This window comes from Aythya fuligula, chromosome 21, assembly GCF_009819795.1.
Source record: "Aythya fuligula isolate bAytFul2 chromosome 21, bAytFul2.pri, whole genome shotgun sequence".
NCBI lineage: Eukaryota > Metazoa > Chordata > Aves > Anseriformes > Anatidae > Aythya > Aythya fuligula.
Window position 1 is genome coordinate 362,891 of NC_045579.1, and position 14,199 is coordinate 377,089.

General features: G+C 46.8%; 2 protein-coding genes across 2 annotated transcripts in view; both read right to left on the reverse strand.

Annotated features, from left to right (window-relative positions):
* The window catches only part of CCDC30 (coiled-coil domain containing 30), a 40,037-nt gene extending 29,882 nt beyond the window's left edge, over positions 1-10,155 (reverse strand). The window contains exons 1-2 of the mRNA XM_032201395.1: positions 10,012-10,155; positions 9,268-9,382 (exon numbers count right to left, since the gene is read on the reverse strand). Coding sequence (XP_032057286.1) covers positions 9,268-9,325 — 58 coding nt within the window. The 5' untranslated portion in view covers positions 9,326-9,382; positions 10,012-10,155. The remainder of the gene's footprint in view (positions 1-9,267; positions 9,383-10,011) is intronic.
* Positions 10,156-12,150: 1,995 nt separating this feature from the next.
* PPCS (phosphopantothenoylcysteine synthetase) lies at positions 12,151-14,104 on the reverse strand. Its single transcript, XM_032201396.1, has 2 exons — positions 13,900-14,104; positions 12,151-12,799 (listed from the first exon to the last, which is right to left on the reverse strand). The coding sequence occupies exons 1-2, from the start codon at positions 13,990-13,992 to the stop codon at positions 12,476-12,478; spliced, it is 417 nt and encodes a 138-aa protein (XP_032057287.1). The 5' UTR covers positions 13,993-14,104; the 3' UTR covers positions 12,151-12,475.
* Positions 14,105-14,199: the final 95 nt, after the last annotated feature.

Below are 14,199 nucleotides of genomic sequence, written 5' to 3' on the forward strand. Positions count from 1 at the left end.
TAATTTCCATAACAGACAGAAACTTATTTGGACTTTCGGTATAAGGTTGAACAAGCACTAAGTTTGTTTGAGAATTAGAAAGGTTACACGTTCCAGTTAACAGAGTAATGAGAACAATTAACCTTTTCACTTGAAACACTGCTGTGACTCTAATGATCCTGTAGAACAAATGTGTGATGCTACCCAGGAGAAAGAAGTGCTTAATCAACAGTTTCTAGCTCACAAGCATGAACACCAATGACATCATTTGGGGAGAAAAAACAGTCTGCTTTAGAAATTGTTTTCCTGAAAAGCACATCTTCAGAGTCTTTCACCTGGTTTTAAAAACACAGAAAGAAAGGTGTCCAGTGTAAGAACCGCAGAGAAGTTCTGTTTGATTCAGAATGAGGAGCATTAACCTTATAATATATTTTGATCATGCAAGAATACACTTGCCTTTCCAAGCCTCATTCTTCTAAACAGCTGTATGAAAATTGGATAAAAGTCAGGTATTTACAGGCCTGTCTTTACATAACGGGGGAGTCTAGCACTGTGTAACAGGAGGAATTCAAGAAAAGTCCACATTGTTCTTCACATGTAGACTATACTATCTCTACGGACCAGACTTTGCCCTGGCTTCGTCCTTCACCCAGCACAGCTGCAACAATACACTCTCCAATTTTACCCAGTAGTCAACGCCAGCCTTGTTACAGAAACATATTGTGCGGTCATTATGGAAGCATCAGAAAGAATGGTCTGAGAGCGAGCAGCTAGGAGAAGCTGTTGCTGCAGACACCGTATGCCACAACAGAAGTTTGAATGCATAACTGCTGTAGCTCTTTTCCAGGAAGCCTGCAGCCAAGTGTAGAGGGCATTCAGCCCCAGAGTGGATGGAGAAATAGGAAGGAATGAGAGCAGAAGGAGAAAGCAGGACTTCCATCCCTAACCCCTATTTGCAGTCCTGCTCCTTGCCTGCTTGCTCTTCCGGCTCCAGGAACCTGTCTTCACTGCTCAGTGGCCACCTCCAACACAAGGATGGAAAGTCATTCATTTACCCAGGGAGAGAAACATGCAAGTGGAATTCCTCTGAAGTGATCAACAGAAGGGACCTGAACTTACACCTTACATGGGTACGTGCTTTATCTGCAGGCTGTTAGACAGAAGTCCCCATCAGCTACGCGTTCAGAAGGATGAGCTCCATGCAGGAAGGTCTGGATTCAATACCGGACTTGGAGGCATCTACATTCCTCATTTGACCTGGCTCTACTTCTCTTACTCAGACGTGGCAGTGAAGGAAGTGCAAACCCGATCACTCCTCGTAAATGCTCAGTAGCAGATGTGGTTAACTGGCATTTCACTGGAAGGTTACAGCTCTGCTTCCTCTTAACTACAGTGAGGTTCCTATTACAATGCTTCATCAGAAAAATGGTCTGTTTGCAGCAAACATTTGTATTAAGTGACAGACATTCACATGCAGATTATTCACGATCCACAGAGAGACATTTTCTAACAAGGAGGGGGAGGCAACATCTCAGGGAAGTATCTCTCCCTCACTGTAAGCAAACTCGTTGATTCTGAGGAAAATACCTATATCTGAAGGTGTTATTGTACCACTAATGAACCATGAATAACACATAACCCGGTAACAGTTAGGCAGACTGGGACTCTCCAGCCTTGAGGCTCTTGAGGTCAGTATAATCCTGAGTGGCACAGCAAAGACAGACAAGAGGCAATTGTTCACTGCCTTGAATGCAAGAGCTGGAGAGCATTAAGCAAAGCCCAGCGATGGCACAGTAAAACAAAGGAACGTGTCAGTAACTGAACCTTGCTGCAAAATGTTGAGGATGTAAGAAAACTGCATGGCGTCAACAAGCAACCACACTCACAGAAGAGAAAAATTAATCACGGACTAATAAATACAAAGATAGCACCTACAGTTCAGACACTTAACAGCACTGGAGGCAAGGGGGATATTTCAGATGTACTACCACTACATTTTTGCCCTTATGCAGTCCTCTGAGATTCAGATGGTGCAATGCAGTCCAAACCAAGCTGAGCTTCGCAGCAGGCCTGACAAGCAGGCCTGACAAGCCCCCCTCCTTAAGTGTGCTCACCCAAAAGAGGCCAAGAAGCTTTTCAACTCCAACCAGTTTATCAGAATGAAAAACTATAAACCCAACTTTTTAACTATAGAAAAGTCAAGGTAGTGACAGAAATGAAACGGTCTGCACACAGATCTTCCACCTGCTGATGCCCTAGCAGGCAGCCCTTGCTTCCGGCAAACAGTTGGGTGTCACCAAGCCCTGCCATCTCCTCTGTTCCCAGTTCTGGCTGGCTGTGCTCTGCAGGGGCTGCAGCTCCAAGCCCTCCTGCATCTCCCTTTCAGCCCAGAGCTCACCCACTGCGTCCCTATGCAGGAACAGCTCCCCCCACCCCAAAGCACAACCTGGTCCAGCCACTTCTAAAGTGGCAGAAGAAGATTGGGAAGAGTAAGAGAAACTGAACATTCTGTATCACAAATGCTGCAGTCTAAACAGGCTCTTGACCTAGCCCAGGGCAGCAACGTTTATGCTCCTACACATCTGACAGCCATGACTGTCAAAATGAAGTTAGGGCTGAGGTGAGTATTGCACAAGGGCAGACTGAGCGTTGCACAGCAGAGCCAACAAGCACAGCAATGCAGGAGAGCTGCAAATGAGGAACTACAATGGCCAGGAGCTCCTGGGCCCCAGTTCCCTTTAACAGTCATATTCAGGAGTAGGTGGAAGTCGGTGTCAAAGTTGCTGGGAGGGAGATTGCCCTAGTTGAGGTAGGTGGTCACAAACTGCCTCTCTGACACACCAGAGCTGCTGTTCCTCCACCATTTGTCCGTTTTGTCATCTTGACCTCAAAAGTAAGGGTCAAGATGTAGATGGTCTTCCCCTAGCCTGCCAACCACCAAGTCATGTTGTCAAATTTATTTACAGAACAAAATCTGTAAGCAGAGGTTTACTTAACTTCCATCCTCTAGCTCCGCAGCTAGAAGACAAGGAAGGAGTTTTAACCTCACCTTAGAGTACAGGGAAGGTTTTTCTTAAATTAATGACTGTCAAGGGAATTCTCTCACCTGTAATTAAATAATGGATCATCAGGAAATCTGGATCAGTAGGAAGCCATTATAGCCCAATGAAGATATTCAGACCCAATTATATCACAAATTCTTCAACATTCTCTCAAAAATAATTCTATTCATTATCCCTATGCAAGACCTGGGAGCAAATCAAGCATAAACATAAACTAAATGAAAACTAATACAGAAATAAACTTCATCACTAACAATCCATAGATAGAAGAATAATTTTTAATTTAAAAATCTCAAAGATATTCTTTTCCCCAGCATGCTTTCAGACAGTCTGAGCAGCTAAAGCAGGGTGTACCTGAAACTGTGCAGCACACAGCCTGTCTATGTAGCTGTGTGAATTCAACTTCTGATCTGTGATCTCCAGTTTCTCCAGCAGCGCTGTTCTTTCTACCAATAAATAAGCAATCTGTTCGCTGGCATTACTGTGAGCTATTTCGGACAAGCCTTCCTGTTCCAGCATCTCCTTGACCTCCTTCAGCTGGGCTTCTGCAAGACAAGGCTTTCTGTGAGCACAAGAAGAAAGGAAGCCCAGTTCCCTGAGGATCTGTGCCCCAGGTTCTCTAAACACCACGACAGCCCCAGTTTCTCCTGGAACGCTCCAACAGCTCACAAAAATTCTAATCTGTTCTCCTGCTTCCCAGCTTCCTTGCTCCCTCCTATCCCCCACTCTCTCCTACCATGGTAGTCCTATTCCCACCATTGTGACATTCCCGCTCGCACCCACTACACTGCCTGACAAGCAAGTGACAGGACCTGCTACATCTGAATTCTCCTGCCCTTAAGAGGGGTGAGTTGTTATGACCATTTACCTCCACCCCGCAGCTATGCTTCACCAACCTTTTTGTCCTTGACACTCTTACCCCCTAACACACTTTGGTGGAAACTAAACAGATTAAAAAAGCATTAAGAGAAACCAAGCAGATGAGCAGGCAATCACATAAGCAGTTTATTTAGAAAGAAGAGACACAAAATACCATATCACTCATATAAACAGAATTTTCCTAAGAGCTTTTTTCCCCCATGCACATTCCTCCAAAACCAGCTGTAATCCCACAGGCTAAGGACAACTTCTTGGTAACGCAAACCTGCTTTTTGGAGGTCTCCTGTAAGATTAAACAAGCAAAAATTCCTTTCAGAATTAAATTACCAATTACTATTTATCCCAAAGTTACAGCTAGGAAGACTCTGTACTAGGAAAAACTTCAAGATTCAATGGCTTTTGAGGTAAACGGATCATAACGGTATTTGTTTACAGCTAGGCACTGCTTTGTTTGGGGCCACAGCTGGCTCTACTGCCCAGGTTACAAGCACTATACAGTTGTGTTTACACTTCTCCAGGTACATTTGTCAGAAGAAACGTGCAGGAAAAAAAAAAAAAAAAAAAAAAAACACAATACAAGAGGTTTCCTATTTGGTTTGAACTCCATTTTGCAGCATGCTCAGGATCATTTGTTAAAAAAAAAAAAAAATACACAAGAACCCCTCACTTTGGTTGGCAATTCATCCACCTGGAGAGCATGAGGATGCCTTCGTCTCCTTCGTGGCCATGGCAGCAATTCCTGCACTGGATCTATTAGCTTGTTAATCTAAAGAAGGGCTTTGAAAACCTCCCTATGTAAACACTGCTCATTTCTCATCAGTCTTTTCTCCAGTAATTTAATTAACATTAAAAAGGAAAACTATTCCCAATTTCTAGCCCAAAATAGTTTATAAATGCTTCCAAGAGCTGTAGGATGGGAATCAGGGAGTTGCGGGGTTTCTGTTGACGAGGGAGGCATAGTCACACTCCTTCACTGCTTAGGGAGCTAAGCCTCAGAAGTTACACAGAACAAGTATTTCTCATACTCTTACACAGAATACATATACAGCTTTGGACAAGCCTGCTCTGCACTTTCACACACTGGATTTAACAGGGGACCCAGCACAATCACACCCTAAGGCTCAAATCAATTGCTTGTTTCCACTCTGCACTTTGCAGCTGGCTCTGTCCAGCCCTATGGATGGAAAACACCCTGCGGTTTCCCATTCACCCTCCCTGTGGTTATGAATTACAGCTTGTTCAATGAAGAGGTAAAGCATGGCTCTCCTGCAGCTTTCCTGTATGAAGGAGAACAAAATATTGCAGTTTACAGTTTAAAAATAACTGACCCCTTGTTCCATATGCCTTATGAAGAACCCACAGCTCACACTAAACTGAGAAACCCACATGGCCTCCAAGCTGCCTCACAGATTCCTCCCACTGACAATCCAAACTGGGGTTCTTGCATCTTCCCCTGGTAGCTGCTTTGCTTATGGACAGAAGCAGGACAGCAGGTGAAAGGGACTCACACAACTCACACAAGTTGAGCTCACAGAAAAACTCACAAAACTACTCCTATATGGACAGTTTTGCTTGAAGGTACTTCCCTTGCATGCAGCCTGCAAAACAATACTATGCTACATAGATGTGGCAACATGATCTAGAAATCTTCCACAGGCTGAAGAGGAAAAAAAAAAAAAAGATCTGTGAGGATGAGAGGACACTGCAGCACAAAGCACAAATTACCTTCCTGTAAAAGCCCACTGGTTCCTTACAAGCATCTCACAACCCCCTTCTGTATTATATCATATGTGACCTAGCAAAGAGAGCAAACACCTTGAATGATCAATGTCAGTGCCCTGATGTGCTCCCACAAGCACATACCTACTGCACCTCTGCTTCTCTGAAGTGAGCTTTGTTTCTGCAAAGGTGTCTTACCTTTGTAAAGCAAGAGAGGAAGTTTCTCTACCTAATGCACAGAAATGTGCAATTCACAGATACCACACCCACCACAGAAGCCGTGTCCTCTCATCCATACAGGGGACATTTAAGCAGTACAGCTGTCACAACAAACGAGCTCAGGCTACGACGATTCTTTTTGTTTCACTCCTTAAATCATGGCAAGGCCCCAACAGCATCCTGTTTTACTTCTGTTACATCTGTTTTTCATAAAAGCTTTGGTAATTCTGTGCATGAGTTTTCGATCTGCCCTCCAAAAACACTGAAGCATATCAGATGAGAACCATCAGAAATGGATTATGAAGTGCCTCGAGGAAAGGAAAAATGTCACTCTGGGCAGAGGAACCAAATGAGGTAAAGCTCAGATCAATAGCTCAGCATAAAACCAGGCACGGCAGGAACTCTGCGGGCCCGTTCCAGGCAAGAAATAAATATATAAGCATAAACTTGCTTTTATCATCAGAAACAGCTTTTGGCAGATCAAATTGTTCACAGCAATCCTAGGACCAAGCACAGCTTCTGATCTGTTTGGGTGTTTTTTTGGAAGAGGGAGCATGCTCAGCCCCCACAGTCCACCCAAGTGATGTCCCGCATTTACCCAAGTCTTTGCACCTCTTTTGAGGGCACTTTTCCTTCCTGGTCTCCGAAGCCTGTTCTCCCAGCTGCCACTGGCCTGCCCTGCACTCCAGATCTGGACAGATCCTGTCCACTTGCACCTTGCCACTCATGCTGATCCTCTGGCTGCACCACAGGCTTCAACCAGCCACTGTCCTCAACTACCCTTTCCCATCTGAACTGATTTCAAGCCTCCCAAAAGCTCCCTGCCGTGGCCCTCTGGAGTAGCCTTACTCACATTTTTTGTTTAACAATCCCAGTGAGCTGGGGTCTTCCTTTTCACAAGACTCCTTCTCCAGCCCTGTTTTGTTAAAGCCTGATCTGCAGTATCATGTTGTCCCTCCTAAAGAGAAAACAAGAGGTGCAATAAGACCCAGAGGGCAACCGACCCTCAGCCTGCTCTGCACCCCGCAGAACACGGGAGGAACCTCTCGGCTGGTTTGCACAAACTCCAGGAGAAAGCAGAGGCCCATGGAACAAACGTGGTGATGCAGCACTGAACTGTGCAGCCACACAGCAGAGGTGGATCAGAGAACCGGAGCAGGTAAAGGACTGAGCAAGCACAGCTGCTAAGGCACAAGCACATTCCTCAACATGCTCAGCAGCTCTGTGCCAGAGATGGCCAGTGTTTTTTTTGTGTTTTGTTTTGTTTTGTTTTGTAAAGGAGGAAGGATAGGTGGGGAGGAAACAGAACGGAAAGAGAAAAATGGCAGAAATAACAAATATTCACAGAGCAAGAAATGACCCACATGAACTCCTACCAGCTGAGTCACATCGTGCCCAGAGCCAGGGACCTCCGAGCACTCTGGAGCAATCACTGACAACAGACAACTTGAGCATCCACTTCTGTGTCAGTCAGTACCTTCAGAGGGAAAAGCCGACACACAGACACAAACATGCAAGGACCCAGGACACAGACTCAAAGGTATCTCAGATCTGTCCAACGTGAGGCTGCTGCCTGGCACCAGACCACAAAGCATGCCTACAGCCCTCAAGCTGCCCCCCCCAGCAGTCTCACATCACCCTCGAAGGAGCTGGAGGTGGGATAGGAAGATGATGAACTTCACTCCTGGAAGAAAGGGACTCCAGTCCTCCCTCCAGCACCTCTCCCTGGATCTCTAGGGACATGCTGGCACATGCAGACACGGTAGTTCAGCCACAATCCAAGCTGCTGCCTTGCACAGCCAATAATAGTGCCTGCTTGTCACCTGTTGCACCCTTCCATGGCCAGCAGCTGCCTTGCACAAGCCAAAAGGCCAGTTCCACAAGGAAGCTATCCATAAGCACCCCAAAACACACCAAGGCTGGTATCTCTCACTGTGGAGAACACCCTAGTGGAAGACAGGGCTTTATCGACGTATCCATACCACTGGCCAGATCACTAAGCCACCAGTATGTGTTGCAGAACTGCAGCTACCACCATCAGTAAGGCAATAACAGGTCTTAAAAACCAAAGTCTGGCAGCAACATCCCAAAATAAACTTCTCCAGAAAGCTGTGTGAAACCACCATACAGCACCAAAGCACCATGGAACCACAGGAACTCCTCAGGAATTGCAGGCTGGTAATAACTTGGTCACAACTAGGAACCCAACAATATCGTGGTCACAGATGTCAGCTTCCATTTCAGTGTTAATCATTGCTCAACAGCCATGAGAATCCTTTAAAAATGGACAAAGTTGAAAAGAGCAGAGCCACCACGAGGAAACAAATGTAAATACAGCTTTGTAGACGTTTTCATCACGCGCCTGCCACCTCGTGGGAAAGATGAGGGAAGAATCAGCAATAAAATTCTCTACCCCTAGCGTAGTCACTGGGTCATTTCAAAGCCTTGCACACCAGCACTCAACAGTACAGTACAGCTCTTGGAGCCCAGAGGTGCCAGAGGACCAGATTTTCAGACAGTGCTTAAGCTCACCTATCTTTTAAGCGTCACTTCACCAGACATGCTCCCTGAAACCTGCATGCTGACCAGAGCCAAACGCTCAGACCTGCAATACATTTCCCCGAACTCCTATATTCACTGCCCCAAATAAAGCATGCATAACAAAGACCCTGTTCAAGCTATGTTTCTCACCCCCAGTCTCGCCACTGGCCCAGGATAATACATACCACAGAAGGAAGAGCTAACGGTAACAGCGTGCTGCTAGCAGCACTCAAAGCACAAGAGAAGACTCATAAGACTGAAGAAAATCAAGAACAAAACAACCCCAGGTTTGAGAGAGAAGCAGATCATTTGAAGTGAAATAATTTGCTCTAAACAGAACAACTACATGAAAATAAGCACAAACTACAAGTTTTGAATCACTGTTGCAAACATATCTGTCCTTCAAAGTTGTTTTTAAAAACTATGGGCCTTGTCTAAACCAAAGCCAATGAATGGCAACGTTGCTTCATTGACTTCAGTAGGAGCACAGCTCAACACTCAGCTACCGGACAACTTAGAGTAGGAAGATGAACAGTACAATCCATTCTGTTCTTCAGACATGCTCTGAAAGATACTTTGTGTGACAATGCATCTACATGAGGTGAGAAACTGTCCAACTTACTGAATAAAGCCAGTAAAAGCAGACAAGAATCACTAAGTCGATTACAAAACAATTTTAATGCTTCAGTTTCATCAACACTTCTGCCAACCTCCCAAAAAAATAAGCCATGAACGCTTGTCTCACAGAACTCATTGAGAAACGTTGTTCTTCCTGCAAAGAAGCTTTCAGCCAGCTCTGCTGGAAAACCTGTAGAGCACTACCTGGCAATGCATCCCCTTGGACTGTGCTTCAGAGCGAAAGGATTACCCTGCTGCAGCTGCATCAGCTCATCTCTGAGGTGCTCGTTTTCTTTGTCATACTCCATGATGACGTTGTCCCATTCCTCTGTCAGGTTACGGACATGGCCCACGTAGCTTTCCACCTAGAAAACATGAAAACGTCCCTATGCTTCAGCACGCTTACGACCAGCTCAGAAACTTACTCATCAGCAAGTTACTGGCACGAGTAACTCTCAAGCTCCCTTCACCCCCAAGATTTACAAGATAAACTCAACCATTTGCACAACACTACGCTTTGTGCCATTTTAGAATCCGGGGACATTTTGTTAGGGAGGCAGCCTTTCAACTAGAAAGGCCCCATTTCTCTCCCCCCCCACCCCTTTTTTCTTAAAAAAAAAAAAAAAAAAAAAAAAAAAGGTCTTATCAGAAGAGACACAGAAAGGCTCAGCATTGGGCAGCAAAGCAGACCTGGCACAACACCAGGAGCCCGAGCCGGCCTTTAACCGGATTCACCGGCGGGCGCAGGGGACGTGCACTGGCCCCGCACTGGCCCCGCTCTCGGGCAGGTTTTTTGGCGTGGGGACCAGAGGCCCGCTGACAGGAGCGGGGCAGCCCGAGGCCCGCTGCCGGCAGCCGTGCACTTGACAACAGGGCCGAGAGGAAAGCGCCCGCCAGCCGGCACCGCGCCCCGTTACACGCCGCGGGCACGGGAGGCGAGAGGCGCAGCGGTAACGCCGCACCGGCAGCCCCGCGGCCGGGAGCCGGCCCTTACTTCTCGCAGCTCCCCCGCACGCCGCCGCTCGAGCTCTCCGAGCCAGGCCCGGCTGCTCCGCCCGCGGGGGAACCGAGACGGGCCGTAAGCGGCGGGCGGGACGCCGCGGCCCGGGCGCTGCCGGTCAACCCGCGGGCACCCCCAGGCACCGTGCGGCGCGGGCCCGGGCCCCGCCACGGCCCCCCCGGCACGGCGGGAGCCGTGGCAACGGGGGGGGGGGCGAGCGCGACGCCGATTGGCCGGGGGAGCCGTCACTCAGGCCTGCGAGCGAGAGGCCCGCCCCCCGAGCAGGCCCCCGAGGGGTCCCGGCAAAATGGCCCAGCTCCGCCACGGCCTCCTGCGGGCTCCAAGAGGTGGAGCCTGGGGCTTCCCTCCTCCATAACCCCCTCACAAAGGGCAGAGTACCAAGATGACATTCGTTGCACTTCTTCCACCACTTATTCTAACAGTGCTTCAAGGGTGTGCTTAATTTACTCGGACCTGACTTCATGTAATTCTCACCTTTGCCAGCCCACCTCTGTTTGTAAGTGCAAGACTCAAAATAAGGCAACAGAAACCTTTAAGCTAGCAGGACCATACATTCATATTGATCATGCACCGAAAGATTAAAACAGGCAGCTTTCCGAGTGCACAAGCACATACAATACACGTGCAGCACATTCTGTTTTTTCCTAAGCACTTTACCTTCTTGCACTTTGACAGGTACTTCCCACATCTGATCACAGTCTCCATTTCAGTTTCTTAAAACACACTCTGCTGTTACCCTACAGACAGGAGGCGGCCTTTTACTCCCTGATAGTGCAGGTTGGCCAGGTCTCCAGTGTTAACAGGAATATTCAGCACCAGCCACGTGCGCATCACTTGTGCTGGCAGATTCTCCCTTCAGATCAACCACTTTTAACAACCACTACAGACCTCTGCAGGCATCAGTCCCGGCCATACATAAAGTATTGGTTCCTTCTCCTAAACTGCTAGCTCTCTCAGCTCTCCTGAGGAACCTGGGCTATTTCTTCCACCACTAAATACATGTATAACCTGCCTGCAAACTGTAAGTCTTTCAGGCACCCCTCCTGCTCTGCTGAGCCCGTTCTCATGCTCTTTTCAGCTTCTTGTTCTGCTGGGTTTCTTTTCCTCATTGAGCAAACCTATTCTCAGGTGATCGGTGCTGTCGTAACAGCACTTCTTCCTGTTGCCTTCTTGTGTGCTCAGTGGTTTTAAGATCATAGAATGGATCGGGTTGGAAGGGACCTTAAGGATGAGATGATCCTCACCTTTGGAGAGGACTCAGTGTGAGAATTGCACTACAGTGTATTTTCTTTGTTTACAGAATTACAGTAAATTCATTTTGAGGAAAGTATGCAAAAAGGCACGCATTGGACAACAGTAGATATGCAATTAAATTTATTGTTTCTCTTTTTTAACTCTGTAATTAATGGCACATTTAACCAGCTTCTAAGCATACATTCCTCATGCTTACAATAAGCAATCACATGGAAGCAGGATTTAGGGAAAATCTGGAATCCCACAGTTCTAACTGGCTCCCTCTTTAACTCCATCCCAACAGCTAACAAGTACTTTCCTCCCGAGGCTGATCACTAACCACCTGTTCCCAAACCTGACACTGCCACTTATCCTCTGTGCTGCATGTCCCTTCACCTTTATGCCCCCCAGCAATCTGGGAACACTCACGCTAGAAAGAACATCACTGAGCAAAGCTGCTCTAAGGACACCATTACAGTACCTATTTGGCTGCTCTTTTGCTCTTGCCACTCTCCAGTTCCTCTCAGCTCAGCTTGAACAGCACTTCCTGCAACAGGTACTCAAGAGGACTCAGCTCAAAGAAAATAACCACAACTTCAGCAACTGCTACCATTTCTGCTCTGAAAAGTGTTTGTAGGCAGAGTTCTTGAAGTGTGGGTCCACAGGATCTATCTCAGAGTAACAGATGCTCTCCACCATTGCCCATTGTTACCACGATGGTCTCCTTCCTTTTTGCCACGCTGGTTTCACCATCCACTTTCAATACCAGTCCATTGCCAGCACTACAGTTCCACTCCAGTGTGTAACAGAACATCTTATTTCCTGCAGAGCTCCATTCTTTCCATCCAACATTTCAAAAAGAAACTTTAAAGAGGCAGATTCAGAAAAATCATTTATAGACATATGGATACCATTTCTCCACCTCCCAGTTCTCCTAAGCCCATGGGGCAGAAATATAGCAGTATGCCTGTTCCTTTTCTACAAACTAAAACAATTTAATTTATCATCCTTTGGAATGTTTTCACTTCTGTGTATTTTACTTTTTCAAAGCAATCAACAATAACCATCACCAAGCTGTAGAAAAGTAGACAGTTTTGGACGGCAGCCTTTTCCATAGCGTGATTCTATTTACCTGGAATAGAGAACTGCTCCAGTTCCACTCCCTCTCTAGTACAACTTTGTTTAATTCATTCAGAGCCAAACCTCATATTTTCTTCTCTATAAACAAGGTATGTTGGCCCTGAAGATAGCTCACTATCTTTTCTTCTATTTCCATGCCTTGCCCTATTTCTTCATCAGAAAGAGACAATGGAGTCTGTGAATCTTTGGTTACAATAATAACAGAGGTTCTCCGTGACTCCAGGATATTTGCTACCACCACCTGGTGACGATATTTCTCCAGAGCCTTCAGTGATTTATCAATTAAAATCAAGGGATCTGTCTCCAATTTAAAGGAAATAACGAAAGCCTCCGGAGCCCATTCTTTGACAAGAGGAGAGAGCATTTTTGGCACCATCTTCATTGTGATCTACGTTAGGAAAACACAACAGAAAAAAAGTTTCAGTAAAAACATAACAATGTGTTTTAATGAGAGATAAGGACAGCAACACAAAGACTAAGGAAATTCTGCCTTCACATGACTTCTCACTGGGAGATTTTTCAAGACCATATTTTGTCAGATCTCACCAAAATTTCACTAACATGAACGGAAAAACTAGATTCAAATACCTGTCTGCTATTCACAACAATTAGGGTGTTGTTAAGCAATGAAACTGTAACTGCATCAACATACTTCTCTCATTTGAGTGCTCAAGAACTTAAACTTAAGCAGAGGAAGATTAGTACAGACTTAAAACAGCAAGACACTGTGTCTTTGGCTCTCCAAAATCCACCTTGTCAAGGCTCAACTCTCCTTTCTATGAACTCTTTCAAGACACATGAGGCATATATATGCCAAAATATGTGGGGGAAGAAGGGGGCACATAGTAGCCTTTTTATTCAACTTCTCAGCCTCTGGGCTTGTCACTGGATTCAGGTAGGATCTTATTTTTTCCTACATTAAGGATTAAAAAAAATAAGACCAGCAACTCATTAAAAGCTAATTAAACTAAACCAGCAGAACAAATTTGGTATTTGTTATATACAGAACTCCAGATCCACCTGTTCCCATAAGTAAAAAGGGTCTGGGCACCAGAGACATGCACTACACCCCTTAACCACAGGAAGGGTACTAAACATAAATGCAGATCATTCTAGGACAGGACTGATCCTGCCGTGCCCTCTTATTTGCCCACCACACAGCCCCACTGCTTCTTTTGCAGCGAAGCTCAAAGAGGCAGCTGGGGAAACAAGAGGAACTTGATCTAGGCAGCAATTCACCCTAAGACAAACAAATTAAAAAAAAAAAAAAAATTCCTGCTCCCATGGAAATGCACCTTTGCATTCCCAGGGAAAATGCACATTTTTGGCCAATGAGCTTTTGCTCTGTGACCTCTCCCAGGTCTTATTCAGTCATCCCCCTGCCATCCCCACCCTGTCAGGATACCGGCACCACCATGGCACCACCAGGGTACTCGGAGGTCACTACGAGGCTGCAGATGGGGGCTGCCAAGCCCAGGGGTGCCTCACCTGCAGAGGCCCCTCCGAGGACTGGATCTTGTGCTCGGGCATCTCCGAGGCAGGGATGTAGAAGTCAGACACCGCCGCTGCCAGGTAAAACATGACGCTAGAGCCTGTGAGAGACAACAACCGCCAGCACTCACCGTTGCTCACCTGCTCCAAGCTGTCAGGCCCTCTCGCACCGACTACGACCCCCAGGGACCGACCGGGGCCCCCCGGCTTCCAGCCCCCCTCACACCAAGCCCAGCCAGGCCGGTGCCCGCGGGCCCCCCTCACCACCCTGCTCGGAGCGGTGCTGCCCCCGGGGCC